Source organism: Diplotaxodon limnothrissa, linkage group LG6 (assembly GCF_057381915.1).
Source record: "Diplotaxodon limnothrissa isolate DT_005_m linkage group LG6, D_limnothrissa_male_GT1.1, whole genome shotgun sequence".
NCBI classification, from domain to species: domain Eukaryota; kingdom Metazoa; phylum Chordata; class Actinopteri; order Cichliformes; family Cichlidae; genus Diplotaxodon; species Diplotaxodon limnothrissa.
In genome coordinates, this window is record NC_140601.1 from 30,326,039 (window position 1) to 30,345,387 (window position 19,349).

The following is a 19,349-nucleotide window of genomic DNA, read 5'->3' on the forward strand; positions in this document are numbered from 1 at the left end:
CAGTAATAGAACTTTGCACCCTCCCCTTACAAATAGAAACAGGAGATGTGAGGAATTTTGAGGAATCACAAGCTAGTATGGATGTGAGCTGGGCTATTTGTAACCAAGTGTGAAGAGCTGGGGAAGTGATCTTAAAGGCTGACAAAAATATCCTTGTCTTAGGATAAACACACTAAATGCTCCAAGTTGATTTATAAGCCTGCTTTTGTTACTGTTGAGGAAATGTGTGCAGGTGTTGCAGCATAAGCTGCATGTACTAAACCTGGGTATTCATTCTGGACAATCTCTGCCTACAGACCCATCTGAAAGAATAACTAAATAAACATGACACTGTGTAAAATGTAAGAAAAAGCAGGATGTAGGATTTAAACATATTTTTAAAAATCTATATTTGTTTGAATGTAGCACTAATACAAAAATATATAGCTGACAATGTGTATTTCTTCTTTATCATTTTAAAAATATACTCGTTTAAAATTTTAAGCCTGCATTTCAACAAAGTCGGCACACGGGACCGTTTCTCAAAGGATTGTATCACCTCTTCTTTTAACGGCATGTGGTGAGTGTTTGGGGAACTGGGGAGACAGACTGTTGTAGTTTTGGAAGCCAAATACTTTTCCACTTTGCTGCATATACATAAGAGTTAAGCTGTTCCTTTGTTGCTTTTTTCATCTCATAAAGCTCCTCTTATTTGGTGACAGACCCAGACTGTAGGCAGGTTTTTCAGCACTGCCTTCTAGTAATAGATAGATAGATAGATGACAGACAAAGGCACAGAAGGATGGTTGGATGGATGGATGAACATTTGCATTGCGCACTAATAACAAACTTGATAATTCCCCAATTCTTTAGTCATGATTTCCTATGAAGAAATTCAGATTTTGACAGATCAAACCCGTTTTCCACTTCACCTCACTCTTAAATGACTTCAGGTCAGGATCTTGTTATTGAGGGTTGGTTTTTTTTCCTTCTTTACATAGTAGAGTTTTAACTTTTGGGCTCCAGTGACAAACTATGTTCAAGATCACACTGATGTTCACAAGTGTTTCTGAGACCATTCAATCATTTCTACACTAAAATCATCTCTTTTTTTGGTTTCTTTAAAAATGCATTTCGCCGTCATGGCCACTCCTATTGCTTTTTGGCCTCATCCACGGCATACAGAGATTTCACCAGATTCCTCGAGTATTTGAATTTAATTATGCACAAATTCTTTACTATTTTGTCCATACAGTCTTGCAGAGTGCTCAAACCCTCCCTATATTTGATCAAGACTCAGTCTCCTGGGGATGCTTTATAGCCACCCATGTTACAAACATTAACATCATTAGTTGTGAGATGTTCTACAAACTCCTTTTTCCTCCAGGCATTTTCCAGTCTTTCTTTGCCCCAACTTCCGCCTTTCAAACACGTGATTAAAAAGTATGATATGATTTTTTAAGACTATTTTTTATATGTAGGCTTTAAATTATTTGTAAGTCATTGTTTTTATCCCACTGGATGTATTAAATATGTATAATCAGTGTAGTATTACTTTAAGTACACTGTTTTTATAACATTTGCATTACATGAATACACAATAGTGCGTGCAGATCTCACAGGCTCTTAAGTTTGACATGAGGTTTTCTTTCAAAACCCAAATAAATAACTCGATTATCAGCATTGCCTGTCATACTGTACAATTGGTGTAAGTGTGCTAGTCACTTTTTAGCAGCTGTATGTATGGTTGGCCTGATATTGTACTGTGGTTTAGAGGTGATGGGTAAACAGAGACTACAGCAATAAAACAATTAAATGGTCCAATAACGGCAGGCAGGAGGTTTAACTGAGCATCAAACACAGGGATTGAGTCCACAAATGGTGGACTGGCATATGCAATGTGTTTGAATTTACAATATGTGTCAGCCAGTGGACTGAATGATGCTTGTCTGTTGCTATTAGTCCTTCGAAAGCACATTCAGGGTAGGGACACAATGCTGCCATGTTCACACATCTATAGCAAAAGTAAACAGATTAATAGAAAGTCGAAAATTATGGGTGTATCCTTTGAAAAATGAATCCTGACCACTGCAGACAAAAGTGGAAAAAATATTTATATGTAAAAGAATAAAATCCAAATTCTATTATTTCTTTTCAGAGATCTGCATAAGCACAAGCTTGTGCTGTTGGACATACTGGAATGCACTCCTGAGTCCTCCTAATCCTATCTAGAATTACTTCCAGTAGTTGGCATACTGTTTCTAATGCATTGCATTGCATTACAGGAGTGTCAACTAATTTTTGCGCGCACAACTTTATTAAAGTGATCATTAAGTGGAAAAGAGATGAATTCAAAGCCCTTAATTGATAAACATGAGTGGTTACTATGGTAACGTCGACTACGTAATGAGCTGCTGTTTGCAACAAGTGAAAGAAAGAGCGGTTCTCTTCAAAACAAACGCCTGTCAAACTCATTTGGCAGCAATATGAACGAAAATATGTCTTGTGCAAATGCCCTGTAAAAAGCCTGAGTAAGGTCTACCGACTGTGCATAAAAATCTTTAAACTGCTCTTTTACTACGAACACTTACTGCACTTCACGTGGAAAAAGCACAACAATGCCCGATAAATCCGCTACAAACTGGAGACAATATTTACAAAACACGTGTTTGGCTACAGCGTCTCTCTTTGTACAAAGTTTCATTAATACGCACACATTTTTGGGGAAAAGGTGAATGAATGAATATAAAGTAACAAACGCTTTTCGTGCATCCTATTTCTCGGTGCGTATGAAAAGAAATCCAAGGCAGCGCGCGTGGTAATACCGTGCACGAGAGCACGAACAAAAAAATTTATTAATTACAAATTAATAACAGAAATGTGCTGATCCTTCAAAAGTCAAAAGCACGAGAGCCGGTTAAAGCGTGGAGCAGATTTGCAAACCAGCGATCAGGAGCACGGGGTAAACAAAGGCCTGTTTCTGAGTGCAAGCTCCATTTTGAACAATGCGGCTTGGTTTCTGTACTGAGCTAAAAATATAATGCACACTTTAAGTACTGCAAAACCCGGTTTCCTAAAGTGCGTGCACCTGCAAACGAACTTACCTGGGGTGCTCCCGAGTGTGCTGTGGCTTCTAAAACTACTCTCGGTACAGTAGCTGGCATCATCATCATCTGGTAGTTCCTCCACATAGTCAGAGTCGTTTCCCAAGGCCTCCTCTTCTTCAAGATCCGACGAAGGGTTGTCGTTCAGGAGTTCATCTTCGTCTGATCTGTAGCTTAAATTATCATCCTCCTCGTCGCTGTTGTCGTCGTAGACCACCTTGGTTTGAGGCCGCCTCACTCCGCCTCTACTGCCGCGGCCGCCTCTAGACCCCCTGCCTCTACCTCTGCCTCCTCTGCCCCGCGATGCAGCGGTAGCGGCGGTGGTGGAGGCTCCAACTTTCCTGCGGCCCCGGGACGAATGAAAGTTCTCTCGACCGGAGATTTCTGTATCTACCTCCACAGAGCCAGTGCCACAAACACCCCCACTTGCACCCCGTCCCCGACCCCTTCCTCTGCCCCTTCCCCGTCCACGCATCCCTCTACTCCTGCCGCCTCGAGAGCCACGGACTGGCCCGGGTGAACCTTCCCGCATCACTGCTGCTTGTTTGGGCGGCCTTCCTCTTCTCCCTCTCATTGTGGGAGAGAGTATCTTCTGTTCCGCTTCAATCTCGCTGCTTGAACGAGCGACGCACACCGGAGAAAAACGGGGAAGAAAAGGCCAACAGATCTGGCGACGGTTCCAGATAGGTCCCCACCAACCCCCAGTCTCTATTTGTGAGCGGAAAGCTCAAACTGAATGGCCGGTGTCCCGCTCTGGGTCGCCTGCAGACGCCATTTTTCTTCACCACTCTCCCTCCGTTGAAAACACAGCAGGCCCCAAAACTGCGTCAAGCTAAAACTCAGGTTAACAGTGGCTCAAAGCAGACGTAGAGCGCTAGCTCCTTCAAAATAAAAGCAACTAAAAGCAAAAAATTAAAACACTGACTATATACCCAGTTGAACAGAGCAGAGCAGCCGTTTAAAATGCAGAATATTATTTTTAATGCCACAGTGGGAGGCCATACATTTAAAAAAAGAGATTTAAGCGATTTCGCCTTAAGGACGTCGCTGTAGCATACACGGAAGTGATAGCGTCATTCTCGAACTTGATCTTAGCAGGCCTGAGTCTATTCGAGATCACGTGACTCACTATTCCACAATAGACGAAATTGCCGTGCTAGTTCATAAAATTGGTTATCCATGCAAAAGCTGTCCGTCAATAGTACTTTATTAGTGTTTGGTGCTTCTGTTGTGTGGTTTTAATCTCAGGTGGGTTGAGTGCACTCAGTAAAACATAATAATTCATTTTCGGCCCTGTCGCCATCGTCGTCACTGCAAAGCTAGGCGAGAAGATAATGCGTCCGACATTAAGCTCTTGTAAATGGACACAAATATGCGCTCATTAAAGTTAATACCACACACCAATCACTTTGAAAATACCACGAATGTGTGAGAGCAGCTGCAATTTATTTAAGATACGAATGTATATTATATAACTTTAAAATCGTTACGCATTGTTTGCCAGTGTAGTCAGTTAACTTAAAAAGTAGTAGTGCTTATTAGCCTTTAAAGTATGTACAGTATGTACAGCGTAATAGTTGTAACTTGTTACCCTCTGGGTTGACTTTACAACTTGTATAGGTTAACTTGATTTTTTAATCTTTTCTGTCCGTTTTTTCTGTCACTTTGGATTGCTAATTCACCAGCAGACGGAACATAACCTTACCGCAGAACGGCTAAACATACAGAAAAGTGTCTTTTTTACCTCATATTATCCTGTAATACAAAACTCAACTAGGCAATAGCTATGTGGTTGTGTAGTGTGATATTGGTTCTAATAGACATGTGTGAGTAACGGTTGTCGTGGCCGAGTGGTTAAGGCGATGGACTAGAAATCCATTGGGGTCTCCCCGCGCAGGTTCGAATCCTGCCGACAACGAATCGTTCTTTTCTTTCACCACGAAGATAAGTTTGCGTTGATTATTGGCGGGAAATAATGGAAACACCAATCGATTGCCCTCATCTAGATTTATTCATCTTTACTTTTTAGCACCACATTCATTGATGGAAGAAAACTACAATTCAACTGGAGTTTCACTCAAAATCTTGCTAAATGCTCACCCTCAGTAACAGCCATAACAGTTTTCTTTTCACCTACTTCCACATACAGTACATCAGGGGCGGAGCGTGGGGGTGGCTTACGGGGCTTAAGCCCGGGTTGTTTTGTCAGAAGCCCGGGGTATTTTGGAGTGTAATTTTTTCATAGTTAGATGCCTGGCTGACAACTGTATAAAACAAAAAGTACACACAATATTCGAAGCACATAGTGCACACTGTGGGAATTTACGACTGTGCGTGAATCCCCCCCTGATATTGGTATGATCCAAGCTCAGGCACTAAGCGACTGAGCGAGGGGGCGGGGGGAGCTGCTGCCCGTGAGTGCGCTGTTGGAGAGACGGAGCCAGCCATACTAAGGAGAGCTTAAGTTTGACCAGGTACCAAAGCAAATCATTCGTACCGTACAAATAATGTAAATATGACGGTGCATCACGAAAGATTGATATGAAACTGATCACTTGACCAATATTATTTTACTTGCTCTTCAAGTGAATCAACAAATGGCGAAATGAAAAGCCGAACAAATGCTATTTTTTAGAGAGTCTTAGCTTACGTGTGTTTATTTCATATTTTCAGTTCTTACCCTCTCCGACTAAATCGGTTTCAGTTATGTACTGAAATATAAGAATGGACATTAGAGGGTTCTTTCAAAGAAAAAACTCAGGTAAATGTTATTTTATATATTATGCTTTGCATGTTGTTCAGTATATTTCTATGCAAAACAAGAGGGATTTCAGTACACAGCAGGATATTCACATTTGTAACCAGATATTTACATACACTTTAGGGAGAAAACATAAAACATTTTTACTGTACAACATCAATTTAGAGTAAACTTTTGTTTTAGATAAATATTGAAATATATTTTGAATTGGTTAAATGTCAGAATAAAGAGAGACAGAGCTGTCTATTTTTTATCACTTTCATTAAATTTAGGAGTACATATACACTAAGTTTATTGTTAATTAATAAGAAAACTCCAGAGGATTCCATTCTGAGCTGAAGAAGCTTCTGATAGGTTCGTAGAGTCCATGTGAGTAAATTGGTGGCACAGCTGTGGATGCATATAAGGCAAAACACAGAGCCTGTTTCTGTGACATGGGAAAATCAAGAGATGTCAACCAAAACACCAGGAAAAGAACTGTGGAGCTCCATAAGTGTGGCTCAGTTTGAATACAATTTGGTGCCATTTGCAATTAAAAAACACAGACAGTTTCTCTCTTTACTCTTAAAGTTAACAAATATGTTTTTATATTTATCAATCTAAAAAAATAAACATTTAGTCTGATTTGATGTTACAATTAAAAAAGTGTTTGTTTTGATCTGAAGAGTTTGTAAATATCTGGTTTCAACTGTATATTTGATGATTGTCAGCACAAAGAGAGGGAGATGGAGAATGAGGACAGAACAGAGATGAACAAGAGCAGGTGAGACACACATGTTAGTCAAATGGTTGCTTACTAAAAGTATCACCGTATCATAGGTACTCATGTATCTCGTACCTAGTGTTTCTTTTTAGGTTTGCTATTTTTCAAATTCTATATTTATTAAGTTATGCAGGCTTGTTTGCACAACAAGGCTAAATAATTATATAAACTTTTCTCAATCTAAATATTGTACTTTGGTAGAATTAAATAAATAAGTGTAGTGCAGGTCTATGATGATTTTTAGTGCTACTATCATCTAGTTCTGATTGTGGTTATGTCTTGGTTAAGTCCCCCCCCTCAAAAAAAAAATAAAAAATCCCACATGCATACTACCCTTTAGGGCTAAGCCCCGGGTGTTTCAAATGTCTGGCTCCTCCTCTGCAGTACATTATATATATTTATATATTTTAGTACACTTAATGAAAGTGATATTTTAATCTTAGTCAAAATGAACACTACAAACTTTTAAACCTAAAACTTTAATTAAGCTGATATCTGACAGCAGCTTTTAATAAAAATAAAGACAAATGAATTCACATGTGTTCATCATCTTTTTTAATATTAAACATAAAAGGTTTTCACAACAGTTTTCAGCTGTGTAATGACACATACAAAAATAAGTCATCAACTCTCACAGTTCTAAAGGCAAAGCCCCAATATTAACATTACAATCTCACACCATACTGTTGCATGAGGTGGCTTCTGCATTAAACTTTTACAAAACCAGAAATTAAGCGAATTGTCAAATATTTTGACGACTTAAACAAGTTAAAACATGGTTAAAAGAGAGCCGCAACTTTTTCAAGGCTTACACATCTGGATAGCAAACGTCTGTGGCAAAAAAAAAGCACTCAAGAATAATAACCGTGAAATCATTTTATCTAAAAGGTTGGAAGAAGATGGTGTTATGAATGATTAAAATTATTTTGTACACATTCTAAAACAGCTCAATGATTTCAATGGAGTACTGTCCGATGCTCTCCTTCGCCTTCATTTTACGGAGTTCTTGAAGGCTTCCCTCAATTTTTCCAAGCTCAGAAACCAGTCTCACCTGAGGATACAAGAAAGCATTTTTTAAAATAAGCTTGCAGTAATAAGCACAATGCTGACACACAAAATAGGTATTTTTAAAATTAACATGCAGCTGATTACTGAGCAGATAAAAGGAATAACTGTTTGTTACCTGAGATTTAACAAAGCTGTGGAGGTTCAGCAGCAAGCCTTTAGCTTCTGGAGTCATTACTAGCACCGTAAAATGAGCATCCAACAGCAAACACACCCAATCCATGATCTACAATCAAACAAAGCAACGCACAGTGAGCATTTCTTTTTCTTCTTTTCTTGTTTTGCTCCAACAGGAAAACCAGATTTTTTGCATTCAATAATTTGTGTACAACAATTTTGTGCCAAACTCCAGTAAAGTATTTTTATTATTCAGGCATAAATAATTACAAGCGCAATAAAAATCGTGCGTCTCCAGTGATTGCATTTCTTTTAATCTCTCTTGTAAATGTTTACACTGCGTGTATGTGCCGTGGGAGAACTAACCCACACCCAGGTGAAAATAGGTCCACAGCATCCATACAGGAAAATCTGTCAGCATGGTTGATAAAATGTTTTTTCTGTCACTTAATATTTCTTGGCGTACAGATAATAGCTGCACTGACACAGCTGCAAGGAACCCTGGCATTATTGTTTTTTATGTGTTGAGTTCTAATAAAATGCAGTCTGAGCTTCATCTAAGTCGTATTTATAAGCAACCTCAATCTGACTAAACCAATAACAGTCAATTTTTTCACATCTTTATTCAACAAATGAAATAATCATCCACACTACAGGTTGGAAAACCTAACTGAACCTCTGTGCTAAAGATTTCTTTAAAAACTATGTAAAGGGTGGTTGGTGGGAACAATACCTTTATCACAACAACTTTTACAGGGCCTTGGGAAGAAGCTTTAGAGAAACATTAGGAGTGAGGCATAAATAATTTCCAAAGATGTGAGTCTAAGTACTAACAGTTGCTCTCAGTGACACATTTATAGGAAAATTATTACATTTATTATGATTTTTAATCATTTCCCTTTGAGGTCTGGACTACAGGCTGGTAAAAACAAAGGTTATTCACAGGCATTTAGAGGCTCCTGGGTTTCTTAAGTAGAGGAGAAAATGCCAAAGACCCTGAACAACTCTACACCATCACCTGTTTCACCCATCAACAGAGGGAATACACAGATTTCATGCAATCCAGTTCATCTTTTTAAACTCAAAGTATCACTATTTAAATTATTCAGACAAGCTGATTTGTCAAAGCTGTTGCACCAATATTTAAGGTGCGCTGACGGATTCACTCATGCAAGAAAATATCTGACCTCTTTCATTTTTTTAAAATTTTTTTATAGTCCACAGATGGAGACAAGTAGATGGAGATAAGACTGGAGAGACAGCTGTCTTTATAAACCCTAAATATAATTGTGGGATTATAGTTGACCGACATATTGAAATCTGCCACCATTAGAATTGCTATTTCTCAACGGCAACACCAAGGCTCAATTCACTTCTATACTTCAACAACTACGGTGCAGTCCATTTATAGAACATGAGTTTGTGGTAGAAATTTTCAACTGCAATGCCCCCTCCAGTCGGAGCAGCCCCACCAACCCCAAATCAAGACGGCAGTGGTGCAAGCAAAAGAAATTGTAAAACTGTGTGCTAACCAACTAAACAAATTGTATTTTTTCTTGCGTTTACAACTAGGCTGTTTGAATGCTCTCGTGTCATGAGTGGCATCACTCCTAGCTTCGACATCCGAGGTAAATGAGCCAGGAGAAATATTCTCCAAATGCTGCGGGTTAGATTGTGATAATGTTTGAGGCTGATCTCATTGCAGGTTTGCTCACATTTCCCACTTAAATCAATAACACAAAAATTTCCCCCCCAACTGACTCACAAAAGAGTACTTATTTTTCCATTCTGCCCATTACTGCTTAGATTTAATTTAATCAACCAATCGTGCTTCTTTTAAAGAATGGATCATACCAAGCAATGGGTCAACACCTCGTCATTAAGATACAACTTTTAGCCCCTTAAGCCAAGACAAAGATGTCTAATCACACAATTAAATGAAGAAATAAAGTTTGGAAAGTTTCACAAATGCCAGCTAGACATTTGTGGGATGGCCTGAAAGGTGCTTTTCATTTAAATCGGCCCTAAAAGTACTGATGAACTGAAATGATTTTGTGGGCAGGAACGATCCAAATTCCCTCCTCGTGCTTGTGCTGTAAAGTGCTCCATGAAACACCTCCTTCCAATGGAGGTTCCACAAATTGCTAAATTCAACAGTTTGGTAAGCAATTTTTAGAGTGCACTGAGTGCTTACATCAAGTGTTCAATAAACTGTAACTTGGAAGACTGCATGTAAAGCAAAGCCATCCTAATTGCTTATTTGGACACAGATACAAACCTGACTCAGACTTGGTGATCTAAATCCCTCCATCTGTGGGAAAGCATCCTGGGAATATTTTAGGTATAGAAATTGCAGGTACTGGAGGAAAAGCTGGTTGGAAGAAAAAGAAAATGGCAAATATCAGAGTTGTTTGGGATTAAAGCACTGTCTAGTTTTTTTTAGAGAAGTGGAATAATTTGATAGCAGTTACTTACCATGACATGTTGAGAGGAAAGATCTTTTAGGTGTGGGAGGAGAAAGGTGTCACTGTACGGTGTCTGCAAGATCTCATTTCTATGCAGCTCCAGTTAAGACCCAATACTTTTAGATTTTCATGCATTTTTACATTTAAATTATTACACAACCACTTTGCAAAACTGCAGCTTAACTAACAACAAAGACTGTCGGATATTTAAGCTGAATGCAAGAAGCTGTGAGGACAACAGAACAGAATGGTGACGATGTCTGAGTGCTGGGAGGATACATTAGAACAGCCTTGTGTAATCCCACTGGACAACTGAGTTGTGAAGGAGCTGAGGCCTTCTTCACGTCTTCAGCTCTGGTCTGACGGTCATTGACGACTGACGAAGTGGGGCTAAAACCATTCTGCAAGCCAGCCTCTGCACGATCTCTCGTGATTAGGTTTTCCATAAACTCGACGCTGTCAGGCTCCAGGCTCACCTTCTCTGCATCAACATCTGGTATACTGCATGAAACAGAACAAAAACAACTTGCATTAATAGAACATAATGCTATGTCAGGCCACGAATCAGATTATTAAAGGGAACCTATAATCCCAATTCCCATCTCTAAGTTTAGATTCTCGTACTCCACTAGGGTAGCTATGCATGATTCACAGTTCATAATAATCATTTATCTTATGCTTACCCGCAGCGTTCTGAAATGAGACATTTTAACTCCTTGCCCTTTGAGGCTACTTTCTTCAGACTCATTGCATCTCACAAGCAGGCTTGAATGTCAGGTGGGTGGAGTTTCTCTGCTTTTAGTGAGAGGTGTGTGGCTGAGATGGCCATGTTAAAGTCACCTGCATTTGAGATACACTCACCAGCCACTTCCATACATCTAAACAGCCAATCACTTGGCAGCTGCTCACTGTATTTAGGCAAACATACATGGTCAAGAAGACTTGCTAAAGTTCAAATGAAGCAGGTCATCAGGTCAGAATGAGGAAATCATAGCTTTGCTGTTATACACAATGCCGTTTGGATTTTTTTAATGCATTTATTACTTCACTATAAGATGGATTCTAGGGCTGGGCCATATCATAACATTCAGGGTAATACCAGTATAATGTTGGGCAACGATAAGAAAATGAAATATCGCGATAGAATATGGGTAAAACGCGCATGCGCAGTGCCTTTGTTTTCATACGCACATGGCGGAAAAAGCATGGCGGTGATGGAGAATGAGAAGGGCGAACGCAGATCGTTGAATGAAACAGATGAACCAGAACTGGTTTGTAAAAAATGCTGCAACTTCAGTGGTATGGAACTGGTTTAGCTTTCGTCCATCAGACACACAACAAAGCACTATTTTTGGTAGCGCATGCTAGCGAGCAGGTCGTTATTACCGTGTTTTTTGGAAAATACGGCACACTTCAAATCAATCCTTTGATTTTTCTGAAAATCGACAGTGCCCCTTATAATCCCGTGGGGCTTATGTATCAATTCTGGTTGTGTTTACTGACCTCGAAACGATTTTATGTCGTACACGGCGCTTGAAAATCTGTCAGATGTTTTAGTACGACTTTGCTAAGCTACGAACCTGCACCGCTTGATGGATTGTTGGAGCATTACGGCTACCGTAGGCAGGAGCCTCGCGGAGTGATACGTACTGTGCTTCAACATAATATTACAGTGTTGTGTGTGCGTAACCTCTTTTAAGTTTTGTGGATATTATACATGGTTATGCTGAGGATATGTCGGCCAATTTCCACTGGAAATGCCTTTTGGTTAAACTGTCAGCAAGGAATTTGCATTTGCACTGTTGAATTTTTATATAAAACTTCATAAAAAACAGCTGCTTCTTTAAGTGAAAATACATTGATGGGTTTTTTGCACTAATAAAGTTGTGGAGTTGTAAAGTGTTTTGTCTAGTGTCAATTATATCGTCAGTTATATCGTTGTCGCAAAATTTTCAAATGTATATCGTGATAAATATTTTTGGTCATATCGCCCTGTGCTAATGGATTCTATGGCAAAAAGCTCAAACCATCTCAAATTGGTTTCTTTAACATGATAGTGAGTTTACTGTACTCCAATGGGCTCCACAGTAACCACAGCTCAACCCAACAGAACACCTTTGGCATGTAGAGAGACAGGATGGATGTACAGCCAACAAATCTGCAGCAACTATGTGATCCTCTTATGCCAATACGGACCAAACTCTCAAAGGGACATTTCCAGGACCTTTTTGAATCTGCGCCACAAAGAATTACGTAAGGCAGTTCTGAAGGCAAAAGGGGATTCCTGGTACTACTTTGGTATACTTAACAGTGTCTCCAAGTGAGTGTATATGTGGCAGAGATAAGGACAAACATGGAAGTCCACTTTAAAATACTACTGCAACTGTATGCATACCAAAAGTAAGAATACCGTTAGCATGCAAAGGACACTGGCAGATCACTTACTGTCCATAAACTGGAATTTGTACATAAGTTGTTGCACAGTTAAAAACAGCCTGTCTTACCTGATGAATGCCTTCAGGCAGGCACAGGTAACAGCTTCAGGAATGTCAGGGAAGAACTGCAAGCAGAGCTGACACAGGAAGTAATCCTTCTTCTCAAGGGCCAGAAGCACAAGGTCAGGACACACACTGTTGAATGCAATGACGGCACATAGTTATATTCAATTGCTCACTCGTTGAATATTTCCATCTGTATGCAAGAAAACAGTTTGGGGTTTCCTTCATGTTTCCCACATTAGAGTACAAACCTATTTTATGGTACCTTATTAAAAATGTAAACTACATTAAAAGAATATAAAATAAATTCTACACACTAAAAGAGTTTTGAGAGTCAATATTTTTTCCATCTACCTTATCTCACTTGCCATACATACCTGTGGCAAAGGCACCGAGTGTGAACCAGCTGTGCCAGCGTGCTAGAAGAGTAGAAGGCTGGATCGGCAAGACTCCGGGACACGAGGGTTAATGCAAGCTGTCCCACTGAGGGCTGCAGGTCCTGGAACTCTGCCCTGGTCAGGAACCCCTCCACCTCTTTCTGGATCTCTTCCACTGGTGCTGTCTAAGAGGGAAAATAAATATATTTTTTAAATTCAGAATTGTTTGGTATAATTCTGTTGCGCTGAAGCATACAGAACGAAAGCTGTGTCATAAAAATAAGTCACGTTTTTACCTTGATGAGCTCTAATACTTGGTCAGTTGTTAAATTAGTTGTTGACTGGGACTTACGGGTCGTTCTCTGTATGGAAAAACAGAAGAATCAAATTAAGGATCTACCACACAACACTGGTGTCTCACAGATAAGTTTAATAAATAAATATTACTATATTTTTTCAGTAGTTCGTAATATTTCTTCTTACTATTTAGAGTACCTTATTTCAGTAATTCCAAATGTTATGCAACATTATTTTTTCTTTTAATGTCATTAGAGATTTAAACAGAACGACAAAGAAACATGTTTCCCATTATCATATTATATAACTCTTTTATATAAAGGTTTTACAAACAGGAACAATGTTAAGGCTTCTGCCATAAGCCGTTCGTCTCTGCAAGAGTGTGGACAATGACAAACTCACAGTTCGCAAAAACACTTATCCAACTTACCGTCCTCCTCGTTTCTGCAGATTTTGAGGGCTGAGCTTTTTCACCGTGAAGAATGTTATTCCAAGACGGCACAGAATTCGGAGTCTTCGACTCTGTGGTTAAAAAACAAACAAAAGAGTATTGAGTGAACACAATTTCTCATGTAAAAATGGGAATCAGAGATATAATTTTGAGTCGAGCGAGAGTATAACATGTTTGATTCAGCTCACCTTCAGTCTTTGTATGTTTTAATTTTCCCAGGGCAGAAGCAAGAGAAGATTTGGGGCACTCGAAGGGTATAATGGAGAGGGTTTTCCCATGTGGAATAAATACCTTGTTGGAATAACTCCAAAGCTGTATGAGAGACAATAAAATCAACATAAAGATGATGCAGACATAGTTCAAAACTGTTGCTACATATTTGTGTCTAATACACTGGTTTTAAGATTGTAAACTGCTATAAAGTTGTGAGAAGGGACAGTGAGCCCCGTCACAGTGGAGTGCAGACACAGTGCTCTACCAAAGTCATACAGTCCTCCATCAGCACCCAGCAGCTGGAAGGACAGGGAACCTTGGCCCACACTTAATAACAATGAAGCCTGAGCACGTGTGATTGCTGTCGTGTGAGTATGAAGTAATCAGTCACTTTTAAAGATTAGGCTTTACTATTGTGAATGATGACTTAGCACTAATGTAAGTCACAATTTCTGAGTAGCATTATTGCTTTAAAATTTATTGCTTCATCCTAGTCAAAAACCAGGACAGTTAAATAAATAAACAAACTTTATATTCTGTTTGGGTCAATGCATTCCTACCTGTCCGTAGATCTTTCCAGCCATCTCTTTTCCAGCCTGAAGCGTCTGAAAGTTGGTATTCCAGATGCAAAGAAAGTCTAAAATAACACAGGCAGAGAGACATTCAGGAACTACAGACACCCAGATCAGATACTTCATTTTTGATCTGACAGATATCTTTTAGGCCAGAAAGCTAGCATGTTAACCAAGCATTCATTTCAGTTCTAATAACTTCAACCTGCAAAACCACTTCAGCTTCAGAACTTTTCTTTAGCCACTGAATAAAATCCAGACACTAGAAACCACATTTAGGCCAGCTAACCCATTATTTACTATATTTAATTACTTAAAAACAAAGGGCAAAACAACATAGCATCAAGTGATAGCTGTTTACACCGCTATTACTATTATTTGTGATCTTGGCAAAAAGAGAAGAAATAACTAGCTAAGACTAAACAAGCAGAGTTGAGTTTTACGTTTTTTTAACTGATTAACTAAGACATAAAAGACAAGCAGGTAGGAAAATAACAGCTCTACATTTCATCAGTATGATAATGTGAAACTGTGCTACTAAAAAATAAAGCCGCTGTTTCCATGCCAACTCCCTACAAGGGCTTACTGAAAGCCTTGATATATAAAAGACTAATTTCAAGAGGATTTGCCATGCACAGTATGGTACTTGTAGAGGAGTTAAAGATCTTTATTTTAGATATTGTAATTTAACAGCATTTACCTTTACCACCTCCAGCAGAGGGATGTGGAACCCCAACAACAGCTACATGGGCTTCATCCAGAGCCATGGCCGACGCTGCCTCCAGCTGGCCATCACCAACAGGAAGACCCAGCAGCAGGCTACGGGGCAGGGGTAAGGCCTGGACCCCCTCTTCAGTCCCGAGGCCCCGCACGGAGAGCACACTCTGGTACACGTGACCATTAGGGTCTAAATGTGAGAGAAATGTTTAAACATTAGCAATACTACATACTGCATACCTCACCAACTGTGTGTTTGTGTAATTTAGCTTCATACATGTAGAGTGCACCACTTATTTACATCAGATTATCAAACTGTGAGCAATTGGAGAAGAGTGCATTCACAACTAACTGAAGTGAGAGAGCAAAGGGGATCTTATTCACAGTAGTGGACCTTCACTACACGTCTTATTTTAAACTGCTAATCCTTCAAAAGTGTCCCAAATCAGCTCAGCAGTACTGTTCAGAGGAGGGGGACTAGGGGCCTTTTGAGTACAAGTTTAAACTTAGTTACTTAAGGGATGTCATTTTTTTTTAAAGTCACATTTTTATAATTGTTGATGACCCTGATGAAGGAACACAGCTGTACGTTTTTACACTCCCACCCCCTGTAACTGGCTTACAGTGCCAGTAATTATCTTTTCCAAATTCCATAGCATATGGCCTCAAGCACCAACATTCAAAATGTTCTGACAGGAAAGTGTGGCTTACAGAGATAAAGGAGGCAGATGTGCTTATCCCTGTAAGTGGCAAAGAAGCTCAGCGGGGAGAGACCAGGTTCTTCTCTCTCAAGCCGGTACCTCTGTACAGAGTTAGGGTTCAGTCTCTGCAAGTAGAGAAAATGCTCTCCTTTCTGCGGGGAGACAGTGACAGTCATGTTGGGCAAAAGCAAGGACATTAGCTGTGTTGCAAAAGCAATGAGCACTTAAAACTAAATCCACTTGAAACTTTTAGCCCATCAAGTATTTTACCTGTTCAGTTGTGATGATGATAAACTGCTGGGTCTCTGCCACTATGATGGTGCTCCACCTGCAGAGAAAAAAAAAAAGGGGGGGGGGGTTAAAAGTTAACATGTTGCACTCAAGTACAGCTCTAGAATAAGGTCAACATAAAGTTTGCCAAATGACATCGACCTGATGGCTTCTTCTTGAGCTAGCACCTCCTCTATGGGCTGCTGCGGAGCAGCAAGGAGAGAGTCCAGCAGTCTCACAGCTCCTCTCTGAAACAAGACCACAGGCTCCCCTCCATGTGTACAGTGAACCTTCCAGACATCTGAAGAAACCTGGAGAAAAAGCACACGGAAAAGGCAGAAGTGTTCACGTCTGTCAATAACACACTAGTTAATTCATTATTTTCAGGTTAATTGCTCTAAATACCACTGAGAATTTTAGGAGCAATGTGCAATTTAACATCATCAGCAGGTCTACAGTGGTTCTTATGTGTTTTGTTGCTCTCTCCAAGTCTTAAGTACATCAGACAGGCTCATACTGTCAATCTTTTTAAATCTTATCTTAAAACGCATTTTTATTTACTGGCTTTTAATACAGCATGAGAGTTGTTTGTTAATTCATATTTGGTGTTTGCTTTTAATACTCTAAGTTGTTTTATTATGCACGTTGTATTCTTGTACAGCACTTTGGTCAACGCTCCTGTTGTAATTAAATGTGCTATATAAATAATTAAACTATTAAAACCAGTCTTGCTGTGGAGACGGTGAGCAGTGGACTCTACAACAATCTGTACTAAAATATTTACACCAGTGGAGAGGAGATACCCTTAGAGCTGGGATTGTGTGTTTTGTTGTAGTCTTCATTTCTGTTCTTGGTGGTAGAAGCGGGGTGGCTGTCTACTGTCTACATCAATGTATATGTTCGGACTTACTGTTGCTTTGAAGGCTTTGTCCAATAGTATGTCATCTTCCTTCCAAATTCTTATCACCTTAAAGAAACAACATCAAAAACATTACAACATGAAAATTTATTCTGAAAACGCAGATCACTGGAGACATCTTTGAACTGATCTCATATACGAAATACAGATACTGCCTATTGAAAGAGGGATGCACATATATGTTGGCCGATAGACTTTTTTTTGACTGATACTGGCCCTTCACAAAATAAAATAGTGTTTACCTATTGTGCCTATAGTGACTGATTCTGCTCCCAAGTCGATTTTATAGTAACTAAATGGTTGTTCTTGATAATATCCACCCCTTTTCATCATAGTACACCTAACTGTCAATGGCTGCTTTAGCAGGATAACGCCCCATGTCACAAAGCTGAAATCATCTATAACTGGTTTCTTAAACATTACAGTAAGTTTACTGTACCCAGTGGGCCACACAGTCACCTGATCTCAATCTAATAAAGCACCTTTTGACTGTCATGTTTATACAGACCAAAACCTCTGAGTAATGTTTTCAGCACATTGTCGAAGAATTAAAGTAGTGCTGAAGGCTAAAAAGTCTCCAACTTTGTATTAGTAAGATGTACCTAATAAAAGTGTCCAGTGAGACACTGCAGCAACCAAAGCAGTCACCAAAGCCTACCTTGTTGTCTGTTACTGCCACATATTCGTTGGTTTGTGAGTTGAAGACTGCCGGGCACGTCAGTTTTTGTCCTTGTTTCACTGTCCAGCTCCCCAGCGGCTTCTGGTCTGACACCTTTCAGGCCATAAAACAAAGGGATAATTAATAAAGAGGTGATGTTTCACATAGCTTCTATTTAGCCATACACACGCAGTGCAGAGTTATGTAAAGACTGTTTGCTACAACCACATCTTTTACCGCTGTGAACGGATCTCAAAAGACTTGATAAAGATCTGATAGACAGTTTACCTTATTCAGGACACACACAGCAGTAACTTTAGCTATTTTAACTACACTGTAATGCGTTTAGCTTATCCAAACAACGAGGCTTGACACGCTCATTCACGTTGGAGAAAACGAGGATAAGACATGCAGCCTTATTGTCAAGCCGTTTTTATCGCATGCAAAACAACGAGTTAGCCGCTGAAGCTGCCCCCCCAGAGAAGTCACATTTTAAAGGTATACACGACTTGTGATGTCTGTAGCTAACTTTAGCAAACATTTGACTGTCATATTCGAATAGCAAGTTTACAAAACCAATGTAAAACATTTACTGCCGAGTTTCACTTAAAAGACACACAATAAGATATAAGACAGCTTTAAATGCATGTTCGGTTTCGTCTAACGCTCTGGTTCCAACGCTGCTGGCCAGAAAACCGGAGGATGCTAACACGAGTCGCACTGATCAGCTGGCCCAGGTTAGGGGAGCCTCCTGAAAGCTAATTTTAAACGTTACCTTGTACAGAGTCACTGATCTGGTTGAATCCGTGACCACGACATGATCGCGATCTCTCTCCTCTTCGATCCCTTGAATGCCTGAACTTGACAGATTTTGATCTGGAACAAGCCCACACAACGTGTATCCTTCATACAGCGCTGCCATGCTGGACGAGAAGAACTCGTTGGATCTCGCGAGAATACAGATGAACTGACGCACCGGATCCACGAGACTTCTGTCACTGCGGCGGGATCTTGTTTTGCGCCCCCCCCTCCCCCCTCCCCCCCCCCAAAAGAAAAAAAAAAGAAAGAAATAAGAAAAAACGAAAAACTTAATTTTTTTTAAAGTTTTGAGACATTTGAAAACACTTTTAATATTTTTTTTTACCCAATGATTAATTTTAGATATATAGAACTTATTGGATGAGGCTTTATTTTGAACATGTTACGATAATACAAAAACTAAACAAGGAAAACGGTAATTAAAGAAGTAGAAAGAAGTCCTCATCCTACTCCTCACCAGTCATCACCTTTCTATGTCATGTCATATCACGAATTTGTGTATGTGCTTGTATATAAACACGTGCACACATATTTTGCAACGTTGATAATATTACAATACAATACAATACAACTTTATTTATATTGCACATTTAAAACCGAAGG

At 39.5% G+C, this 19,349-nt stretch overlaps 2 protein-coding genes and 1 non-coding gene across 3 annotated transcripts in view; 1 reads left to right on the forward strand and 2 right to left on the reverse strand.

The window, feature by feature from the left end:
- The window catches only part of LOC146630837 (nucleosome-remodeling factor subunit BPTF-like), a 57,925-nt gene extending 54,060 nt beyond the window's left edge, over positions 1-3,865 (reverse strand). Inside the window, exon 1 of the mRNA XM_085354982.1 lies at positions 3,084-3,865. Coding sequence (XP_085211108.1) covers positions 3,084-3,657 — 574 coding nt within the window. The 5' untranslated portion in view covers positions 3,658-3,865. The remainder of the gene's footprint in view (positions 1-3,083) is intronic.
- Positions 3,866-4,919: 1,054 nt separating this feature from the next.
- Positions 4,920-5,001, forward strand: trnas-aga (transfer RNA serine (anticodon AGA)). Its single transcript has one exon. It is a non-coding gene; the product is annotated as a tRNA-Ser (tRNA).
- A 2,188-nt stretch (positions 5,002-7,189) lies between these two features.
- Positions 7,190-18,849, reverse strand: nol11 (nucleolar protein 11). Its single transcript, XM_085356138.1, has 18 exons — positions 18,703-18,849; positions 17,928-18,041; positions 17,261-17,317; positions 16,513-16,661; positions 16,351-16,408; positions 16,091-16,232; positions 15,363-15,569; positions 14,651-14,727; positions 14,066-14,189; positions 13,857-13,948; positions 13,426-13,491; positions 13,130-13,314; positions 12,759-12,884; positions 10,534-10,755; positions 10,265-10,343; positions 10,068-10,160; positions 7,791-7,898; positions 7,190-7,658 (listed from the first exon to the last, which is right to left on the reverse strand). Exons 1-18 carry the CDS (start codon positions 18,847-18,849, stop codon positions 7,545-7,547), a joined length of 2,160 nt encoding a protein of 719 aa, XP_085212264.1. The 3' UTR covers positions 7,190-7,544.
- Positions 18,850-19,349: the final 500 nt, after the last annotated feature.

Bases quoted from the DNA above. Each gene is read 5' to 3' on its own strand.
- nol11 (XM_085356138.1), bottom strand. From the start codon at position 18,849: ATGGCAGCGCTGTATGAAGGATACACGTTGTGTGGGCTTGTTCCAGAT. The intron at 16,409-16,512 runs GTCGATGTCATT...TTTTCTCTGCAG, and splicing joins GCTCAAGAAGAAGCCATCAG to GTGGAGCACCATCATAGTGG. The intron at 10,756-12,758 runs GTAAGACAGGCT...TGTTTCATGCAG, and splicing joins TGCCTGAAGGCATTCATCAG to TATACCAGATGTTGATGCAG.